At 39.6% G+C, this 23,267-nt stretch overlaps 1 protein-coding gene across 1 annotated transcript in view; it reads left to right on the top strand.

Annotated features, from left to right (window-relative positions):
• The window catches only part of COL4A4 (collagen type IV alpha 4 chain), a 71,230-nt gene extending 47,963 nt beyond the window's left edge, over window positions 1-23,267 (top strand). Inside the window, exons 30-47 of the mRNA XM_019474017.1 lie at window positions 1,027-1,170; window positions 2,424-2,531; window positions 2,785-2,963; window positions 4,117-4,180; window positions 5,779-5,853; window positions 6,317-6,424; window positions 6,754-6,861; window positions 10,870-10,941; window positions 11,734-11,862; window positions 13,703-13,810; window positions 14,703-14,858; window positions 15,538-15,636; window positions 15,935-15,943; window positions 16,820-16,951; window positions 19,052-19,168; window positions 19,909-20,097; window positions 21,944-22,230; window positions 22,823-23,267. Of these exons, the coding sequence (XP_019329562.1) occupies window positions 1,027-1,170; window positions 2,424-2,531; window positions 2,785-2,963; window positions 4,117-4,180; window positions 5,779-5,853; window positions 6,317-6,424; window positions 6,754-6,861; window positions 10,870-10,941; window positions 11,734-11,862; window positions 13,703-13,810; window positions 14,703-14,858; window positions 15,538-15,636; window positions 15,935-15,943; window positions 16,820-16,951; window positions 19,052-19,168; window positions 19,909-20,097; window positions 21,944-22,230; window positions 22,823-23,086 (2,348 nt within the window). The 3' untranslated portion in view covers window positions 23,087-23,267. The remainder of the gene's footprint in view (window positions 1-1,026; window positions 1,171-2,423; window positions 2,532-2,784; window positions 2,964-4,116; window positions 4,181-5,778; window positions 5,854-6,316; window positions 6,425-6,753; window positions 6,862-10,869; window positions 10,942-11,733; window positions 11,863-13,702; window positions 13,811-14,702; window positions 14,859-15,537; window positions 15,637-15,934; window positions 15,944-16,819; window positions 16,952-19,051; window positions 19,169-19,908; window positions 20,098-21,943; window positions 22,231-22,822) is intronic.

The following is a 23,267-nucleotide window of genomic DNA, read 5'->3' as shown; positions in this document are numbered from 1 at the left end:
AGTGGTGGACTTGGCAGTGCTAGGTTAACGGTTGGACTTCACGATCTTAAAGGTCTTTTCCAACCTGAACAATTCTGTGATTCTATTTGACGGTTCTATGAGTAAGTGGAGAAATAGCTTCACATTATGCCTAATACTTACAAAAATGTGACTTTGGTCCCAAATCATCACTGTCTAATGGGCAAAAGTTCTGAGTAACTATAGCAAAATCCCGTTTTCCTCTGTCTGTCATCTGGACAGTAGGAGTCGTGATTTCCAGTAGCCACATGCAAAATCTGGTGGTGTCTTAGGCTATGCATTGTATTTAACGTGTTGGGGATAACTGCTTTAGTAGTAGTTCAGTTTTGGGCCCCTCACTACAAGAAGGACATCGAGGTGCTGGAGCGTGTCCAGAGAAGGGCAACGAGGCTGGTGAAGGGTCTGGAGAACAAGTCTGATGAGGAGCGGCTGAGGGAACTGGGGTTGTTTAGCCTGGAGAAAAGGAGGCTGAAGGGAGACCTTATTGCTGTCTATGACTACCTGAAAAGAGTGTGCAGAGAAAATGGAGGCAGACTCTTTTTTCAGATGCACTGAGAAAGGACAAAAGGCAATGGACACATGTTGCAACACAGAAAGTTCTGATTAAAATGCACAAAAAAACTTTGCCACTGAGAGGGTTGTTAAAACACTGCAGCAGGTTGCCCGGAGAGGTTGCAGCTTCTCCATCCTTGAACATGCTGACTGGACACAACCTGGGTGCAGCCCTGAGCAATTCTATGATTCTATGATTCTAAGTGTAGCCTAAATCTCCAGGGGGTGGCAGCAGGGAGGGGGAAGATGTTTGCTTCATCCAGGCAACCTGGATTTCAAGACAAGTTTGATCTTGGCATGAAGCCATGCTCCAACTATTGGTTCTCTAGCTTTGCTGGTTTCCTAAGGAGTCCTAAACTTCCTGCCTTTTGCTTTATACTCTTCCTTAGAATATGACAACAGCAGCACAACAGCATAGCAGACTGAATATGTAAATAAAGCATTTAATATTACCAGGAAGCAAAGGGATTCAAGGACCCCAAGGATTCCCAGGAGTCCCAGGAACACAAGGCCCAATGGGAATCTCCGGTGTAAAAGGTGAAGAAGGAAAAATGGGTCCACCTGGGCCTAGTGGAGAACGTGGGGATATTGGAATAAAAGGTTTGTAAAAATCCGCTTCAGTCTGTAGTTATTTCACTGCTATGTTTAGTTCTGTTACTACTGTGTTAGGAATATATTTACTTTTTCTACTTGTTATAAGGTATATTCACTTCTATTTTCAGAGATACTAAATACTAAATCCAGTTATCTCACTTACAAATGCATAATGAAAAACTAACTAAAGAAAAATTAATTCCACTTAGATCAATAGGTGCATTTACCACTAAATCAAACAGATTAAGATCACTTATTCAAACAAACCTTGAACTTTGTCCTGTACACATCTGAAAGTTTAGATTTTTCTAGTTTTCTATCATATTGTCTGTGTTCTTCAATCTATGTAAAACATACAGGAAATAATCTCTCTAAATATTAATATAGGAAAGAATAACCATCTCCAAGGTGCAATCAGACAGTACACTGCAGAGTGGACAATACAATTGCCATCTTTCATATTCCAGACAAGCAGGGAATAATTCTGATTTAACATCACCTGGGTTACTACTGAATTAACTAAAAAGCAAGAGAAGGATAATAAATTCTGTTAGCATTGAGCCTTGTCCTGGTTCCAGCTGGGATAGAGTTAATTTTCCTCCTAGTAGCTGGTACAGTGCTGTGTTTTGGATTTAGCATGAGAATAATGTGATAACACACTGGTGTTTGAGTTGTTGCTAAGCAGTGCTTATACTAAGTCAAGGACTTTTCAGCTTCCCATGCTCTGCCAGCGAGGAGGCGCACAAGAAGCTGGGAGGGGGCACAGCCAGGACAGCTGACCCAAACTGGCTGAAGGGGTATTCCATACCATGGGACGTCATGCTTAGTACATAAACTGGGGGGGAGTTGGCTGGGTGGTGGTGACCGCTGCTCAGGGACTGGCTGAGGATCGGGTGGTGAGCAGTTGCATCACTTGTTTTTCCTGGGTTTTGTGTCTCTCTCTCTCTGTTGTTTTCCTTTTCATTACAATTTATTATTATTATTTTATTTCAATTATTAAACTTTTTATCTCAACCGACAAGTTTTCTCACTTTTACCCTTCCGATTCTCTCCCCCTTCCCACCGGGGGGAAAGGATGAGTGAGCGGCTCTGTGGTGCTTGGTTGCCAACTGGGGTTAAACCATGACAGTGTGCTGAAACAACTGAGAACTTCATTAGTATTTGAAGGCTTTCTCTGTTAGGGAAGTCTTCACTAAAATTCATTTTCAGGACATGTCACTCATGAGGATTTACTTACATTCCATATGTTTTGTTCAAAGGTGAAAGCGGGCCTCCAGGAGACAGTGGCTGCGTTAACATCCGCCTTGAGAAAGGACAAAAGGGGGAATCAGGGTCTCCTGGTGAGAACGGATTTAGAGGTGAAAGAGGTAAGTTCATAAAATAAAGCCCTGCATACGCACACATTCATCTGATATAAATCACTGGTGTGTTTCACAGGTTTGGGCTTGTAGCTGCAGTAACATCCAGCAACATTATTGCATTTATAGATTCTTACACTAGCAGGCCAGTTTCTTTGGACAATTACTAAGGCAAAGTGTGAAAGCATAGCCATATTCAAAGTAAATGTCAAATAATGGCTTGACTATATTGGTCATAACCTTGTTTTGCAATTAACTTCAGGTGAAAAAGGCAATACTGGTTTCAGAGGCACCCCAGGATTTCCAGGGAAGAATGGTCTCCCAGGACTGCCAGGTGACCATGGTGACACTGGACCGATGGGGTTTCCAGGATCATGGGGTTTCCCAGGACCAAAGGGCTTTAAAGGAATTACGGGTTTTCAAGGACAACCAGGTGACCAGGTAAACAAAGTGAAATGTCCTGGACTTTGCAGTTACCTCCTGCATCCAGGAAATATGATGAAGGGTATTTCTATTGTACTTACCCGTTAGATGTTCCTTCTGAGAAGAGACTGTCAGTATAATAGGAAGGGTAAATTCCTTAATGCAACACTTCAGTGCTTGGGTTACATTTTAGCAGGAACTGTAGTTGGAGTCAACAAAGGGCCTCTCCCCTCTCTCCCAACTGCATGTTGCGATTTTGTTACATTGCCACTTGGTGGAAGTCCAAGCTACACTGCACTAATTAGGGGGGCAAAAAATAGATGCACCATCAAGTCTTTAACATTATTCCTAAAAAGAGATTGACAAATCACTTACTGCAGAGATCATAACATCGCAGCAGCACAAGTATGAAATTAATATATAGCTGCTTCTTCATATCTTGCTATGTGGAGCAGCCAAGCCAACAGACAAGACAAACCAAGTCTTCTGTGCCCATACCAACAGCTTGCACCAAACAGAACCCAGGCAAGCAGTATTGCTCAATAACAAATACACAAACCCACACATATATCACATATAAGGTAAAATTCTTCGCTGGCTTGTATGCTAGGCAGACAGGCAGTGCATGAAGCATAAAGCACAGTTGTTTTTTTGGTAAAGGGATATATCTTTGCTTGGCTTGTCTTTTGTTATATTTCTTTGAAGAGATAATCTGTGTTTTGCTTTTACAGGTCATTATTCAAACGGAAAACTAGAGAAATCTTTACATTTTTACTGTTACATCACAACATATTTCTGGTTAATGTTTGTAGTAAATTTTGGGTAACATGCAACAATATTTGGTACATTTTTATGGTACCTTTTAAATCAAATTACTCAAGCCATCTGTGGGGAATTTAAGCTGTTCAAGCCAAGAGTTAGCATAAACTATAAAAGCACAAATTCAAAATGATTAGCAAGTCTAATCTACAGTTTCTTGGAAGTGTTAGTGGTCAGTGATAGATGTGTAACAAAGACAGCATGCTTTTCTGTTGAGCTAAAGATACAGTTTTGCTATTCATATTGATTGCTGGTCCATTTACCAGTGTAAGAGAACCAAATGCACTTATAGATCATTCCTGCTACACATATCATATGTCGAACATTTTTATTTTGTTTTTAAAAAAATCAGGGTGATGTTGGCTTACCGGGAATCCCTGGAAATCCAGGACTGACTGGCCCAAAAGGATCTAAAGGTAATGGGTTTATATAGACATGCTTTTAACAAAAGCAATATTGTTAGGATGTATATGCTCTGATAGATGGCGAGTACTCACTAGAAAAGGGAAAACAGGACATAAGTGAAAATAATTAAAACATGAATGTCATTAGAAACATCTGACTTACCTGAAGGCAAAATCTGCATTTCAGTATATTCTTTAACAGTTTGTTCCTTTTAAAGTAGGTCTTACTAATTTAGAAGATAAGTTTGTGTCAAATTTCATAGAGCTTAAAAATTCCAAACACATGTAAAAATCCACTCTTATGGAGCTGTAAAATTTGTCAAGTCAAATAAGAGAAAATGCAGTCATTTATGGTATTATGGTATGGTATGATACAGCTATGAGGAATTTTTAAAATATTCCAACATGATTTATAATTTCTTTTATATCACTTATTTTCCAGTGTTTTCTAGGCTATGATTTTTGAATTCTTGGAACTTCTGAAAGTGTAGCGTAACAAATCAGGCAGAGTTCATACCCATGCATGAAAAATTATTCGGTTGAAAAGATGAAGTTTTGCATATTGTTTTTTGCATAGGTAGAGATTACTCTGAAAAATTTATCTATAATATTTAGATTTTAAACAGTGTTTCAGAGAAATACAAAATGGCGTAATCCATCATATTCCAAGTTTCCTTGGAGCAGGATTTCATTACTAATAAATAATGAAATTAAATCATTGCCTGGAAAAAAGCATTAAGGGGACAGGACAAATTCTTTTCTCCGTTACATTTTCCATTTCTTCAAAAGTTCAAGACTTTCTCAGCCAGGGAATATATTCCCACAAAAAAAGTAAAGAACAATACTCAATATAAGGAGAACTTTTATGAAATGTATTAAATCAAATTTACTGGAAAAGTTATCCTTAAAATTAAGCAGGAAATAGCCAGTAAAGGTGGGGATTGCTATGGCAGGGGATTTCTAGCAACACTTGAACTTGATATATCCTCTTAACTCTTCACAGCAAAATCAGACAATGAAGCTGGAGACAGCATGAATAGGTAGGAGAGGTCAGTCATTTGTACAGACAGTATAAGGCAAAATTGCTTGGAATTATTGATTCTGTGATAAACAGGAATTTCAGCACAGGCAGAAAGGAGAAGGTGTGCTGGCTTAAAGTCCCCAGCTAGAGCCTAAAAGGTCTTTACTGATGAAATAGACTCACGCTGTATTGATTTTGCACATCCTCACAAACCTATGTTAGAAGTTCTCTTTGTTTAATAAAGCGTTATAGGGAATTTATGCAACGTCTTTCATTTTCAGTATATGCTGTCAGTATTGGGAAAGTTCCCATAATTTTTGGTTTTGTTTTTGGTTTTTTTTATTATGGGAAATCTACATGAATACTGCCAGGAGTCATACTAAACACAAACTGAGTTAGTACTGCAAGACAAGCAGAGCTGGGAGGTAATTTGCATGTGCCAAAGCATTTTTCATTCTGTGTTCTCTCAGTCCCTTTTATAGCTGTTAATATCTATGAGTAAATTATCTGATCTTACAAAATTGTCCAGCTTTGGTTTTGTGGGTGAAAAGGATATTTGTATGAAATGAAAGTCACTGTACCTCAACAGGCAAGAGAGGTGACCCAACTCCTCTGCTCGGTACACATGGTCGAAAAGGGCCTCCCGGAGATCCAGGATTACCAGGTACCTCTGTCTGATTGAAACAAAAATTGGACTTAAGAACTTATTTTCTCTAAGTTTTGTTAGCGGAGAGGGAGCTCTGCTTCCTGTGCCTATTGAGCGGTATTTTCTATAGTTATAAACCCAGGGATTGGAGAGGCATCACAACGTGCAATATGGCTAGCATGGACATAGAAGGTAGAATCTACTGTTGTCTAGTACAGCACCGATGAACATACCAGTACTTACCAGAATAAAACTTGGCTTGGCTATATCTTGCTAGCCAGTTCTGCTCTTTCAGATATCACCAGACACCAGTATAATTCATTGCTAATAAATAGATGCAAGGATCTGAAGTATTCAAATAAAATTCTTTTTCTAGTCAAGAAACCCCTTACTGAACTTTTATATTTTTAAACTTATCATGAGATGAAGAATGGGCAACTTTAAACAAATAAATGCTAGATTTTTATTTTTTTTCTTTAAGGACTCTGTGGACTCCCAGGAGAGAAGGGTTCACCAGGTATCCAAGGGCAACCTGGAAGACCAGGATCCAAGGGTGACCCTGGATACCCAGGAAGACCTGGATTTCCAGGTAATGCCAAAGTTTAAAAAATAGTGCCATGTAACAACTCAAGAGAGATACGGAACAGGAAAATGCAGCTGAGGAGGCACCTCTGTGGAGGAGGCTAGAGAAATCAGAGATCATATGAAGGTGTGTATTGAAAGCTATTTCAGTACCTACAGACAGCAGCAATAGTCTGCTCAGAGTCTCAGAGAGCAAGATCTGTCAATTCTTCATACATTTCCATACACTTTCAGGTACCTCTGATTAATGCAGTGTGCTGCATAGCATGAAAAAAGAAAAATCAACAGTTCAATAGATTTGCATACTCACAGATTTTTTTTTTTCCCCACTCTCAGGAGCTACAGGTCCTCAGGGATTGCCAGGAGAACCTGGAGAAAAAGGGAAACATGGAATTTGGGGACGTCCAGGATTGCAAGGATTAGCTGGATCCCAAGGCAGAAAAGGTAAACAGTATACAGTGCAGTTCTACTGGTAATGTAACTGCACCAGACATAAATACCCTTTTAGTCGTGAACACGGAAAAGGCCTAACTGTGAGCATGATTTTGATTCTGTATTCTCTTAAACTACTAGAAGAACTAAGCCAGTTCCCATCACCTTTGAAAAGTAACATAAATGCTACCTCAGAAAATTGGGCTACAATCTAAAATGAGTCAGGAAGAAGGTAGAAACAGATTCTGGCTTAGCTGATGTAACTGATAGCAGAAGTTAAGGAAAGAAAAAGGAGTTTGCAGTAATTCAGATGCATCACTTTCACTTCAGTTATGCTGTGTTCTACCTTTTCACCAGGGAGTGCCACTGTTACTCTACAAAACCAGCAGACTGCTATGGACAGTTTTGTCTTACAAATTTGTTTTAACAAATTGTGATAACTTGGGTTGGTTTTTGTTGTTGGTTTTGTTGTTGTTTTGTTTTCTCCAGAAAATGATTTTTGGTGGATTTAACGTAGAAATGTTTCCTCAAAATCCTCATTTACACTTTTCACAATGACTGTTATGTTTAGATTGGATAGAAGTTCATCTATACAGTTGTTTTTGTTGGAGAACATTAACTTTCACTGTACTCAGAATGATATATTGAAATTATAAGTTACATTAATACTTCATAAAGAAAGGTAATCAACTATGTACTTTGTATCCTCTCTCTGTCATAGTGTGCTTCATAACCAGTTCCTGGACAGGAAGAATAATATTAGTGACCCATATACAGAAATCACAGTAAAGTAACACTTGGGGCTATGATAAATGGTTAGAGAGGACAATAGATTCACTTTTTCAAATTCAGCCTAAGGAAAAATTGAGATGGTTTCCTATAAACTACTGAAAATTTAAATGAAAAATGGAAACCATTTATGATTGCTTGCGGTAAATAAGTGGTGCTCATTTAAACTGTCATGACAGATTCCTTGCTGGTGCATAATCTGCAAGAGAACATTTCATTGTTGCAAACAATATTTGCTGTAACAAAGGCAGAGATCTGCAGTGACAGGGATGTCTAAATTGAGAGGGGTCAAAAAACAAAAAAAAGAGCATTCTTTTACTGAAAACATCTTAGTAGATGGACTCTTTCCTTCTTGTCATAAGCGGTGAGACACTTCTTTTCTAGATTGTGCAGAAGTTATCCCAAGTCCTGCACAGGAAACGTAACAAATTAACGCACGTGCTGCAGAGGGAAAAGTTCAGTTCCAAATGGTAATTCATTAGAGACTAAGTTGCCTGCTAAGCCTTAGGATTCTATATATTGCCAGCATAGTTGAAAAGAAGGTTAACACCTTTGAAATTATACCCAGTAATGAAAACTGAATGGAATTTGTATTCCAATCTTAACGCTATTTTCAATAAATACTGTTGCTAGCATTAGCAGTGAAATGGTTAATTGGCTGTTCATAGCTAAGTACACGGACTTGTTAGTCTAATTGCTTCTCATTTACATTAAATGTCTTGTGCTATGTGTGTCATACTAAACACAACCTGAGTTAGTACTGCAAGATTAAAAAAAAATTAGTTAAACAGCATCTACCAAAGCACAATCACATTTTCTTTATTACAGAGATAGTTTTACTAGTTAAGGGCTTAGTCTGGCAAGCCTTACTTGTGTGAGTAATCCTTGATGAAGCAAGTAATATTAAGAACATCAGCAGAATTACTTGTGTGAGTAGAAGCTGAAATGGGCTGTAAAATACAGAAACAGTGGTTCATACACAGGTCAGCCAATTCAGCTGTACCTAGAAATATGGTTCTATAGCAATCCAAAAATCTAGAATTACGAGTGCTGATATTATAATGGATTGTTGGCAAATGTGTCAGAAATTCCCTGGAAAGCAAGTAAACCAAGCCATCAATCTTGACTGAATGAGCTACAGATCAAAAAAGTTTTAAATGGTGACCTGGGTGCCAAAAATAGTTAGTTCATAATCATTTTAAAATACCACTGCTAAATTCCCCAAATTGGCATGCAACTCTTACATAAATTTGAAAATGGGAACATGCCCAAAGCACAAGCAGGCTACAGAAAGCAGGACTGAAACTTAGAATGTCATGAAAAGTTAGAGAGCAGTTAATTAAGGGCACAGAAGATATTACAGGTTGGATTACTAGTATCCCATATTATAAAGGGGATTACATAGAGAGTATATTATCAATGTCTTGCAGCTTTTCGAACAATCTTCTGGATTTAAAATTTTTCCAGACTGGTGTTTGCTACAGGCTGGATTTTTTTTTTTTTCCTTTCTTTTCATTCCTTTGTTAAATTTTAACTAAAATAATTCAACAGTTTCTGAGAACAAAGCTATGGGATTATTATTTTTGGTGTGTCTGTTGGAGAACTCTAGTGCCCTTTTATTTTTCCTTTCTCAGATGACCCATCTTTGAACTAGGGACCTTTAAATTTGGCAGGTGAAGCAGTGGATGAAGGGCATTTGCGTTGCTCTTCCTACAGCAATTTGTCCCTGCCAAATTTGACCAGCTTACAAACTTCAAAAAAAATATATCCATTCATATGTGCTTAAGTAGAGCAATATATTCTCCCATGATTGATGCTCTGGATATACAGCAGATTTGTGTGCTGCAGGACATGCTGGGATCAAGCACAGGAACTGAAACAGAGAACCTACATCTTCTATGCCAGGAAGTAGCTAGACAGGGAAAAGGAGACAGACAGAAAGATAATTCAGACTTGTGGGAAAAAAAACCACTGCAGCTGGACTGTGAATCCTTCATGGCAGGGAGAGGAACTGGTGGGGAAGGAAATTAGGCGGAGATAAGCAGCAAAGGTGGAAAAGAGACAGGAATAGGCACTGACAGTATTGTTCCAACTTCTTGATGATCAGTGTCCACTCTAATCTGCCGCTCTCTGGAGCAAGAAGCATCCCAAGTCTACTCGTCTGTCTGAAACCTCTTTGAAATCTGTTACCAAATGACCCATCAGTTTTGCCAAATCTGTTCCTATCACCAGGTGATAGGCTGCCATCTGCATTTAATAAGTGTACGTCTTCACGTTTGAGACTTCATCTATACAACTTAGGAAACTGTGAAGTGCTAATGACATGGAGATATTTTTACCCTCCACTGCAAATAACAAACACAATCTCGATTAGTTCAACTTTTTAAAAAAAAGGATAAAAAATGCCATCTATGTTTTTACTTAATTGTGTTTTAGCAATTTTCAGAAAAGCACAGATTATAAAGCAAAAGTTATAGCTGATTACCATGAACACTCAGCCTGTGATCTGGTCATCTGGTGAACATCACTAGTGACAAAGCTGCTCTGTACTATCACATGTCAGCACAGGTCTCAATTACAGATTTGTTGTCTTCAAAGACTTTGTGCTGTTCAGTTTAAAGAATTTTTTGTAGTAGCGTGATGCAAAAACACAGATTTCACACAGTTTTCTGTGTGAAATCTGCAGGACCAGGGAAAAGAAGCCAGGGGAAAATTTAGCTTCTTTCTAGCGCAGCCTGATTGAATTGCACTTACATTTGGAATAGAAGCTGTAGAGAAGTTCCAGCTTTACAGTTATTTTAGGTAGTGTCTGCATCCCAGTCACCTGGTCATGTAGTGATAACACAGCTAATTTTGGACTAGTTAATTACATGTAGCAGTAGTAGTCTAGCCGCAGACATGAGGTTCACTGTAGAGTAAATTAGCCCATACTGAGCTTCATGCTGTTAGCTGCAGTATAGAAATACTAAAGGATTAAAAGGTATGTTTTCCGATTGCTTTGATGTGAAACTGTATTATGATTGCTATTTTCAGATTTTTCAGATTTTTCTTTCCAAAAAGACTGCACTCAGGTGTGATGTAATCTCATCTTCAGTTGCCAATAAGAATCAAATTCAGCAAATACCCTGTCTTGATCCAGAATGTGTTGTCAGAAAAAAAAAAAGGCATTATTTTTAATTGTGACTTTAAAGGATTATTGTGGCACCCAGTCATGCCTGTAATACCTCTCAGGTCTTCCTGGACCGCCCGGACTGGATGGCTTGGATGGACTAAAAGGTCAAAAAGGTTCTGCAGGAGCTCCAGGTAAAGAAAGGAAATAGCTATGTGGAACAGAAAAGCTTCTCTTAAATGACTGAATGTGCAAGGAATGATGCATGTTATTTTGATATTTGCCTTGCCCAGAAGATATCATTAAGGGTCAGACTAAACTTTCAAACAGAACCTAAAGTATGCCTAATGACACACCTGCAGTTATTTGTGGGGAAAACTTTAAAACTTCCATTACTCACATAGTTGTGTTGGAACCTTTCAAGGCTGTTTATAAAATGAAAATGTTCAGTGCAGATGATTCAAAGTACAGCCAAGTCTCCAGGTTTTTTATATGTAAAAGATAAAACTAACAAATTGAAAGGAGACTTATGAAATCCCAGCCCCATTAAAGTCCATGGGAGTTGTGCCACAAACTTAAGAGGAACCTGGATTTCACTCACGCTGATCTATTTGCAACTTTCAAAAAGTGCTTTTGAAGCATTATTAAAAAACAGTACTCACATCTATCTAGAGATTACAAATTTATGCTGATAGAAAATTAAATTTAGGACCACGCAATCAGTTTACATTTCAAGTTACAGACAATAATGACACCATATAAAATAACCCCCGAAGAAGAGCATTAAAGCAAAGAGATTACTTTCTTTGCAAGAGATTAATTAGGGCCAGATTCAACAAAACTCTCTCCAGCTTCCAAGACAGAACCAGAAAAATAGCACTAGGCAACCCTTGCAAGGAGGAACATCTGCAGCTGGTATTTCTATTCTGCACATCTGTATTTGTACTCACTGTAAGCTTTATGTACATAATTGTTTTCCTATAAAGGTCAAAGTGAAACAGGGCCCCCAGGATACTCAGGAGAACTTGGACCAAAAGGAGACAGAGGTGAACCTGGATGGCCTGGTATTTCTATTCCAGGCCCCCCTGGAGAAAGGGGATTCCCAGGATTCCCAGGTAAGAAAGGGTTTTCTCCTTAGTGGTGCCCTGCAGAGTTGAAATGAAGCTCACACAGGCTCTTCTCCTGATTAGTATGAACGTTAATACATACCCAGAAGATTCCCTCCCTAAAAACATTTCTGTTGCAATAACATGCTGATGTTTCCTGAGTAGATACAGAGACCCCAGTATTTCTTCTTTGTTACGTTACAGGAGAGGAAAGAATGAGAATAGAAAATGATGGACTTGGACAGGCTCAGGGAACTGCTAGGTGGAGTTGCCTCTTGGGAAGAAATTCCTGAAGAAAAAGAATTTAGCAGGAGATCTGGTAGTCACAGAAATAGAGTAAATCTATCAACTACTCTGATATAAATGCAAGATTGTATCACAAGATTGCTATGATTATTTAAGAGCCTTGGTGATACAGGAATTGCATAGAAATAGGAAAAAGCAAGTGTTTGAGGAAGGGTGACTAAGAAGGTTAAGAGATTGGAGCATCTGTCACGTGAGGAGAGGCTGAGGGAGTGGGAATTGCTTAGCCTCCAGAAGAGAAGGCTCAGGGGGGATTTTATCAATGTGTATAAGTACCTGATGGGAAGGACATGGAGACAGATTCTTCACAGCGGTATCCAGTGACAGGACAAGAGGCAATGGGCACAAACTGACATACAGGAAATTCTACTTAAATATAAGGAAAAGTTTTGTTTTTCCTGTGAGGGTAATTGAATACGGGAACAGGTTGCCCAGAGAAGTTACAAAGTGTCCATCCTTGGAGATACTCAAAACCCAGCTGGACAGAGTCATAGGCAACCTGCTCTAGCTGACCCTGCTTTGAGGAGAGGGTTGGACTAGAAAGTCTCCAGAGGCCCATTCAAGCCCAGAAATTCTGCGATTAGAAGTGACATTAGCTTTACTCTACCAAACCTTGCCACAGCGTCACATAACACACAGAAGAAAAACAGCGGAGGTGAATACTGGTGAATTATTCTAAGATGAAGACGCAGTCATTTTTCTCAATTCAGTTACTAGTTCGTGAACTGGGGGAGCCAACAGAATGGTGCCGTTGAGGAAAAAAGAGAAAAAGTTTCATCCTAAGATGTATTAACACTGCTTGACACAGGATGGGCAAGGCTTCCCACGGCATACTGTGTCCAGCTTTGGGGAGAACTCACTAGAGAGTAACGGGAAGGATGGGGTCAAAAACAAGACTGAAGAAACTAGATTTGTTTTTTTGTAGAAAAGAGAAGGCAACAGAGTGCAACACACATGCTAACAAGCTGCGGACTATTCACAAGTGTTATGCAGAGGATGGTAACCTGTAACTTCCTGCCCGTCACATGTAAGGGCACTAATGTCTTATTTTGCAAAAGTCCAGATTACAAATTAGGAAAAAAAATACATTTAAGGCTAGTAAGTTCATCTTGTTCACCGAGGTTTTTAGGAGACAGCTGAACTCACTTTTGCTAGGAACAATCTGTGAATACTTATCCTGTCCCAGGCAGAATGATTTCATAATCCCCACTCGTCTTACATTTTTACCATTTCTCCCATTGCTAGAATTCAGGAGAAGGCGGCTATTTGTGGCAATCTGCCAATGTGTGATGATGCATTCTTTAGTTTAAGTAGATTTTATGGAAAGAATTACAAATTTTTAAAAGATAACAAACGTTTTCACTTCTACAAGATGACTTCATTAGCCTAATCACTGGTACGTTCGGTATACAAGTGAGAGCATACATTACCCCCATGACCTCACATGTCAGCATTCTTTTAGTTAGTAACTTATTTCTGTAATCTAAAAAAAACCTCAGATCTTTTTTTTTTTTCTTTCTTTTTTTTGTAAAATGTGATCCTTTAGGTAGAAAAGGACCTGTTGGACCCACTGGACCTATGGGAAGATCTCCTGATAGTGCTTCTCCTGGTCCTCCAGGTGATCAAGGACCACCTGGTTTAGATGGCATCAGAGGTACTAAACCCAAAAATACCAAATTTGGTCATGTAAAAAGCCCCTGAGGCTACTAGGAGTCACTGGGTTGCTGTCTGTGGAACAACGTATAAAAGTGCATAGGGAACAAAGAAACTTATCAATACCTCAGTGAATACACAGAGAAGTGAACACTGGATAGATCACCAGAGCAAGGATAAAATACAGTTCTCCAGATTCAGTTTTCTGGCCTGTATGGTAATTGGGTACAAGTCCTGCTGCTACAACATACCTCCATTTCCACAGAAGCAAATAGAAGTAAGATTACTGGCCTCTCTTCCTAACAAGAAGGATAAAATACATTGTCCAGAAGCCTGCCGTTGTTGCTAAACCCACAAAAAGCTTTCCAATCTAAATCCAGCCCTGGGAAAGCTAAAGCTGGCAACTCTTTTGTAAGCATTTACATAGACCTCACTTCTGTTACAAGCAGGGGTTGCCAAGAGATCCAGTCAATTCCTATAGATTCTGGTCCTCAAAAGGAGCTGTTTCAAGTAGTTCTGACCCCTTACATTAAGTGTTATCTGACCCCTTCCTTACCCAGTATGAAGACTTACTTCCTATTGGGAAATAAGGGATGGAGATTGGAAGGGTAAGCAACACTATAATAAATAGAGAGAAACAGTGTCTCAATGCATGTAACATTAACTTGCCGCCTTTTGCTTGCACAGAATCTACATAGTTTTAGGAACTATTCCTATTATTGTCTTCCTTACGATGCCTTGGACAAAGGCTAATGCTAATATTTCCAAAAACACGCAAGGGCTGTCCTACGTCCCAGGGAAAAAACCCAAAAGCAAAAAAACCAATGGAACATGTCTATTTTTAGATGTTTATGCTTCGTGCATATATTAAGAATAAAGGTCTTTTACCATAGGTCAGCCCGGGAATCCTGGTCCTCCTGGAGAGACTATCTTTGTGCGAGGAGATCCAGGTGATACCGGTATTCGAGGGGCACCAGGTAATCCTGGGCGGCGAGGGCAACAAGGAGCCAGAGGTCTTCCAGGGAACCAAGGAAGAGGAGGACCAAAGGGTATGACCTGAGATGTTTTTAACTAGCGTGTGCACTTACACCCAGCCCTACGCAGCTGAGCCTTGTGCACAGGGGATTGCCACTGGAGACTGAGCCAGACAGAAGTGGTAGGCTGGACATTTCATAGCTCTGCCCTGTTACCTACAGATAAGATAGGGCTGGGGTAGAAGGTCAGAGTAGAGCCAGATTCACACGTACTGCTTCCAACAACTTGTTGGAAGACTCCCCTACCAACCTAAGAATGAGGCGGTAAAACTTTTGAGTCTGCCAGGTAAAGCAAACCTTGACCTCTCTGCAGGGGTCTTGACAAACTATGGAAGATGCAGACGTGTTTGAACTAACACAGAGTCTCACATCTGCGCCATATCAATAGCTTTGGGCTTTCAACAGATTCTTCAGTTTGAAAACAGGGATCTAGATGCTCTGCTTCTTCCACACACTGTAGAGAAGTCCTGTCTACACCAATCCCTTCCAATCTTTACAAAAAGAAAAGTAATAAATTTTAATTCTGTTCAAGACCAGGGAGAGAAGAGGAAAATGCGCATTTCTTTCTGGGAGACAACAGAGTTGAGCTGCCCCAAGCATTTTTTGTTACTCAAGCAGCCAGACTTCATCTTATTTATGTGTTCACCTTCTCGGAATGCAACCACATGTAACCGCACAACTGTTTTCTTTCCAGGTCCTATGGGAATCCATGGCCCACAGGGCCCACCTGGTGCTATAGGACAACCAGGAGACCAAGGTTTTCGGGGAAAACCTGGTCCCAAAGGTCCCACAGGTACTTATGAACCCGTTGCTCATTGTCACTCAATTGTAACTGTGATCTTTCTATTCATATATAATCTTACTAACGTTTATTTGCATACAGACAATTTAAGCTCAGAAAAAAACCAACTTAATTGATTTCTCATTTGAGTTGTGTAAAAATTTCTGAACTACGTATTTGTTTCTAATGTCACCTCATGTGAGTGATTTCAGTTCTCATTCCATTCTTTACTCTAATTTACATGCCTGAAACTTGTTTCCACCTGCACCACAATGGCCTCAATCTGCTTTCCATTTTTCAAATCCTTCAGGTTTCATAGGTAAGTTCATGACTATTGATTATTGTTCTTTTCATGTGGGCTTCCTTCTGTATAGATACATTCCACTCTTACTAGAAGGTATTCTTGGCTTGGCTGCTAGGAATAGTAGATACTGCTACAACAACATAGTTCTAATAGTTTTTTCACATAAATAACTAGCACTTCCAAGCAGACCAATATCGTGATAATGCTACATTGAGAAGTCTCATGCTATGATGTCAGTTAGACTTGTAAAACACACTTGTTCCAAATTATTTTGGTTTTTGGTTGTCACACAAGATGCTTTCTAACCAAAAACTTAGCAAAAGCTTGAATCCTTACACTGGATTACTACAAAGACTGAACTCTTAATGTGACTAAGTTGATCCGATTCTAATTTTGTTCCAAAATGCGAATAACCAATAGCTCCCAGTAACTTTCAATACATAAAATATGGCCATTTTTTATTTTTTATTATTATAATTATTTTAAACGGATATTGTGGGTTAGCTTCTTTGGCCTGCTTTTTGATGGTTTTACAGCCACAGAATAGGTAAAGTACTGTAAGTCTTCACATCTGCTAAGGTGTTTGCGCTGAAGTTGGGTAGACTTTAGGCTTTAACTCAAATCAGTTTGGGGCACATTAAGACAGAAACTGTACACCAAATGTTTGAATGAGCTAGCATACACTTGCTAACACATGCCTGCCACGCTGTTAAATGCTGTGCTAAAAGACTAAGGGTAAAATTAAAAGCAGTGAGACTCAATAATTCAAGAATTTAAAATACTTAAAGTATACACTTGAATACCAAAACCAGCTAACAGTTATGTTGATTTTTCACATGGGAGCTATTAACCTATCTTCTGTCTAATTTACTTTCCTGTTACACATTCCAGGTGACCCTGGTGAACCAGGAAAAATAGATGATTCATGCCCTGCAATCCCAGGGCCTCCTGGGGAAGCAGGGCAAAGAGGAGATGATGGCTTTGTAGGATCAGCAGGGCCAATAGGCCACCCTGGTCCCCAAGGTAAGCTTGTGTTTTGAAAGCTTGGATGTCTATTTTAGCCATTTAGACAACAAATTGAAAAGGGTCAGAGTGTCAGTGTTACTTCTCTATGTTTTACCCTGTCTCTTCCCCTTAAACACTTATTAACAGTCTCCAGAAACATGTAGGGAGCTGGTTAATGCTGAGGATGATGGACCAATACAGCTGAACCAGGCTGCTTGTGCCTGCCTGCACCGCATTCCCTTTTCCTAGGCCAGGGAGGGCAAAAGCATCAGGCACTGTTGAGAAGAGAGTTCTTCAAATGGTATTTTTCCTTTTTGCCAACAAATGAAAAAGCAATGCCTCAAACCACTCCTATCGTTTAGACAGGCTATAGTTGGAGGATGTTAAAAATATACATGCTTTAAAATTTAGCAATAATGAATCACAAAGCTCTGCTAACCAAAGTCCTAAAAGGACACTAAAGTCAAAAAGTGCTATCGTAGCTGCCTCTCTATCTGTTAGAACATGAAAAAGTTACCACAAAAGAAAACTGACCATAGAGATCTTAAAAAACAAGTGATGAAAGACTGCAACATTCTTCTGATAGATAAAAAGAAAACAAGGGTGATGCTGGTACTGATGATTCCAACAGAGTGGCCATCTTCATAGAAATACAGCGTAACGTCTGTGTAGTGTCTTCAGTTTAGGCTGTGTCTAATTGTGTTGTCTTCAGTTTAGATAGTGGAATCCCTCATGTGGTTTTAGATATTTCCTACTTGGGTAACCAAAGTTTGTTGTGGTGCCTGCACTGGACATCCAATGTCTCCCAAGAGAAAATCCATGATTTTCTCCCAGGAGATTCCCTGCAGTAGTCATTCCCCTCATGGAAGTGAACACAAGGCAATTTTCAGTGAACTATCTAGTTTTATGTATCTTAATTGATTTGCCAACTAAAAGGTGTTTCTGGGGTTGCTGTGTTTCCATTATATACATCATTAGAACAGTTTCTGTAAAACTAGGTGATGCAGTGATACTTACTTGCACTGGTTTTATGAAAGCAGCACTTAGTAATGCTTTTCCTTTCATTAAGATAGCAGAATTCCAATTTTCTCCTGGCTTGGAAGGCAAATTGGAGGTTTTACTGGCAAAAACAATGTGTATTACTAAAAATTCAGTGTACTTGAGATTTGGCAAAATAACTATGCAACCAACATTGAAAAGCTGTTAAATTGTTTTGACTGGTTTAGATTTTCTTCTGAATCCAGTAAAAAGTAACATGGAAAAATTTTGAATGTTGTGAGACAACCTTGAATTACTCAGTCTGCAGGTTAAATAGCAAAATCTGCAAGACATGAAACACACACCATTAATGAGAAACAACTATGGTGCTAGAGAAACACACTCATCTGAAAACTGTTTTTTACCAAGAGGAAAAACACTGCTGAGTGCAATAATACCTGACAAGTGTAACTTCATTCGATTCAGATTATGTTTAAAGTAGCCAGTGAATAGGACCGTCACTACCTTGTGCCCTGCATACGGGACGTATCTTTTACCGTCATGGCCGCACCTCGTTATCTGCTAATGTATAAAAATGCATGTACCTATGAGAAATATAAAAAGGTGAGGCCACCAGAAGCCTAAAAATGTCTTTGCCCTTCCCCACTGGGTGTAGTCCACTTCTGCAGTCCCTCCCCGTTCTGTAAGTACCCTAATACATGCATTACTTCACAGGAAGTTCAGTACATGTTTAAAGACTTTGCTGAATTGGGTCCTAAAAGATGAGTTATAACTCATTACACGGTACAGATACTGATGGCAATTCTGCAGGACACTTGTCGTGATAATGTTAGTGCTTTGATTTCAAGTGTAAATCACACAAGTTCTGTAGAGAGGACAGAAAACCTTATCAGCAGTTGCTGTTACTAAAGTCGCGCCTCTGAGCTACTACTGTGGTCACAAGGTAAATAAGTTGTAAAGAGAATTCCCAGCAGAAAGCGGTTCTGCACCTCTCTGTCCTAAAGCGTCGTACTTCTTGGTGGTGTCAGTTCTGCTGCCTGGCCCTTTGCATGCTTGGACAATGTATAACCTTTAAATGCAGCCATATGAAGGGAAAGTGCATACTTTGTATTTATCTAGGAAGAAAAGGTGAAGAAGGGTCGTGTGGCCTGCCAGGTCAAGATGGCTTACCTGGGGCACCTGGACCACCAGGCGACCAAGGGAATATAGGAGAGCAAGGATATGCTGGGCCACAAGGTAAGAATGGAACGTGACTTTTGGGGGAGAGATGTGTGAGGTGATGTGTAGACTAAGTTTTCTCTCTACTCCTATCCCTATCTACAGGGGTACATCCACCTCTAGCCTGAGATACTGTGACACTTCTTTCCCCCTCTCAGTTCAAGCACTGATAGTGACATTTGTGAATGATTTCGTAACACATAAAAAGACCTATCAGAAGAACGTTTATCTCAGCATCCATTATTAACCAGAAAGGCAATTAACCACACATGCTTAAACACCATATATCAATAGGTATGCATTTCTGAGTCAGGGCTAATGGTGCAACTGAGTAATTAAAACTGTATTTTAACTGTGACTGCTGTTTAATAAATTAATGATTTAATACATATGTGAGGAAAGGGCATCGACTGTTACTGTGGGGATTCAAATTCAGTCCAGACAAGTCATCCTAGTGAGTAAGTCTGGGAAATCATTGCCCGCCTCAGTTCGTTTCTTAATCCATACAGCACAGGACAGAGGCACAATAGAAAAGCCAACTGTCAAGCATTCAGTGGCAATCTAGTTCATTTCTCTCCCATAAGAAGGATAACATGAGTCTAGTGGTGTCTTTATTGCCCACGACAACCTGTGAAGTTGTATTATATTCAGTCAGGAACCCCTTACTGAACACTTAAAAATAGTAAAAGATAAAAGTTCACACTAGCTATGTGTTCATACAAGTCAATTTCTTTTACCTTTTCTCCTACGTCCACCAGGTCCACCTGGCCAGACTGGTATCCCAGGACCACCAGGCCCCCACATTAGCTCTGCGAGTGGATTCTTGCTCGTCCTTCACAGTCAGTCGGATAGAGAACCACTCTGTCCACAGGGGATGCCAAAATTATGGACTGGCTATAGTCTGCTGTACCTGGAAGGACAAGAGAAAGCTCATAATCAAGATCTGGGTATGTATTGTAGTACATAATTGCTCTCCAGTTAAGGTCTAATAAGGGTGTGAGCTATACAATGAAAGACAAGTCAAATGGGGCACACTACAGAATCATCAATTACTTATTTTCTACAGACTCAAAACTAATTTACACTGATTATAATGAACTTGGTTATGCTGCCCTATTATGTGACCCATTTAAAATGGCTTTCTGCTGCTTTGCAATTGAATGAAAAAAGTATTTCTACCCCTAAGTAATTCTGAATAGAACTTGGAGAGATGAGTGGTTTATTTCACTCATCCTGGCTAGTCGTTTTGGGCTGTCTTGGAACTCACTGGAGAGATTTTCCTAGATCAGGAATCTCATTTGGCCACTCTGAAATAACTCCCTGGAGGATCTGCTCCTTTTTACTGTAGAGACAGCTTGGGGCAAAGAGCTGGTTAAGTTAGGTGTTTACAGTTGGACAGTATAAATAAGCTTTACAAATAAAATTATGCATCGTGTGCAGCAGAATCGTGTGCTTTTAAGAGTCAGAAGCTAAGATTTTTTGGAAAACACAGAGCCAAATTTCTCCCAAAGACAGCCCCGTTTGGTGTCTTGGGTCATTTCTTCTACATCGTGTACAATTCTGACTAAGATTAGCTGTCTAAATAAGCCGCCTGACTTGCAGCCTGAGAAACTGATGGTCAGCAGTTTGCAGAGGAGAAATTTCCTAAATTCTTGTTGACTTGTTATACAAGAGGCAGAGAAGTCTCCTAGGAGGAAAGATCGAGGACCTAATAAGCTGGACAAAAAAGAAGTGTTTAAAAGAGCAATAAAAAGAGAGATTTTCAAAACAACACTGCTGTACTAAAATGTTTTCACTGTTGTGCGTTTGGCATTCCCCAGGAGAGCCAGTTGGTAACAGAATGCCTTGTAACAGCAGTGAAAATAAGATTCAAAGAAAATAAAGTCCTCGTTTCCTGTGACCAGTGTGCTCTTTTTGCAGGCATTTTCCTTACTAGGCTACTCCAGATCCTTTATTAGTACGGGAATGCAATATTACCAGTGATAAACAAAACTGGCTTCTGTGTAGAAATGTCACGTGTCCTTGAAGAAGGCATTAGGGGTTGGGGGCATTACAGAAATAATACATCACACACAAAGTTCAAGGCAGAACATATATGCAGTGATTATTATTGTTAACTAATAGGTCACCATGAAACTGTTCTAAATTCGGTTCTGGAAGAAGAACTTCACCTCTGAGGTATGCTGAAGTATGCACTAGTCACTTCTTAATTCCCACTGATGTCTGCCTGATGAGAATTTTGCAGGATTGGCTCCGCAAAATCCCTCAATCCTTTTATTTCACTTTGAGAGTCTGTGCAACCTTTCTGGAAGGCAATAGAACAGCTGCTGAGATTTCAGCTTAATGCACCGGTAGCAACGGCTTGTCATACTTTACAAAAATTTTCTATTTATCAGCATTGGCATTTGGTTTCTCACTGCTCCTGGTGAGTTTGTAAATAGCTAATCTCCTTTTAAACCAGCCGCCACCTCTTGCCTAATTTATTTTTCAGCGTTGGCACAGCTAAGAAAGTTGTTATCATAACTGTTTCCCATGGTGACAAGCTACATCATGTTTAAATACTGGATCGTGACACAATTAAATATTATTGGTCAAAGAAAGATACTTAATGATAAAAAGTTTCTGTTTTCAACATAACTAGCCATTTTGGTGAAGAGTCTGGGAGGTTTAAGATCTGTGAATTACGTAACTCCTGTTAAGATACGTAGTTTTGCGGCAACATCGGCCAGAATACTATTTTCAACTAACCTAGAAAGCAGTGGAGGCATTTTCATCATTTGTTATTATTTTCAGGTCTGGCAGGATCTTGTCTTCCTGTGTTTAATACCATGCCCTTTGCTTACTGTAATATCAACCAAGTTTGTTACTACGCCAGTCGAAATGATAAGTCTTACTGGTTGTCAAGTGCTGCTCCTTTACCAACGACGCCACTCTCTGAAGAAGAAATACAGCCATATATAAGCAGGTGTGCTGTATGTGAGGCCCCAGCCCAAGCGGTAGCAGTTCACAGCCAAGATCAGTCGATTCCTTCCTGCCCGGTGAACTGGAGGAGTCTTTGGATAGGATATTCTTTTTTGATGGTAAGAGTCTGGGCACATAAGTTTCTTTCATACAGCTTTTGTGTTCTAAAGGTTCAAAGATTCTTAGCTCTGAAAAGTAAACTATCCAATGTCTAGCAAACATTAAGAAGGAAAATTCACAAAAATTAGTGCCAAACTGCAGAACCTGGCTGTAGCTGTATATACTAAAGTCATAGCCTTAGGCTACACATTTCTTAGAATTACAAAGATTTTGCTTGCTTGTCTTTAACAAAACAACGGGGTTTTCAGGTACAGAGACACACTTTTCAGAATTAGAGGTGCAGGTCTCTCTAATGCCATCCTCTAGTTACCTTTGCAGCAGTTTAGATAACGGCATCGTTTAGAATCGACCCGGATTACTCTTTCCTTCGGATCGATAAATACCAGAAAAATAAGTGAGCTGGCTCTAGACTTTTGAGATTAACTCATTATAGAGCAAATGAAGATTTTCTCCAGCAAAGGAAGCTTACTCCAGCTTAAGATCACCAAAAATAGTACAGTTAAAAGCAAATAAAAGTCAGAAAAAGACAGATGAACATAATTTACCTATTTTTCATGCACAGTTATCAAGGTCTTTCATTGTTCTTTCCAGCACACTGGATCTGGTGATCAGGGCGGTGGACAGTCCCTTATGTCACCTGGAAGTTGCCTAGAAGACTTCAGATCAGCACCATTCATTGAATGCCAGGGGCAGCGGGGAACATGTCATTTTTTTGCTAACGAATACAGTTTCTGGCTAACAACCGTGATGCCCGAATTGCAGTTTGCATCAGCCCCCCTGTCAGGAACTCTTAAAGAAGGACAAGAGCAGAGGAAAAAAATCAGTAGATGCCAGGTATGCCTGAAGCATGGCTAACAAGCGAAACAAAAATGAACAGCTAGAGTGAGACTTGCGTAAGGATCAACAACACGCTACAGGTTTAAACAGTATTTAATATTTGAATGTATTTGAAACTGCGCGGCGCTGTTCTTTTTGTTTGAATGGATATATAAGACTGAAAGGTGAAAGATCTGCTCAGCCTCATCCACCCATGTAC

This window comes from Aptenodytes forsteri, unplaced genomic scaffold, assembly GCF_000699145.1.
Source record: "Aptenodytes forsteri isolate BGI_AS27 unplaced genomic scaffold, ASM69914v1 Scaffold184, whole genome shotgun sequence".
Classification (NCBI taxonomy): Eukaryota; Metazoa; Chordata; class Aves; order Sphenisciformes; family Spheniscidae; genus Aptenodytes; species Aptenodytes forsteri.
Note: the sequence above shows the minus strand (reverse complement) of the source record. Positions and strands in the feature narration are given on the sequence as shown.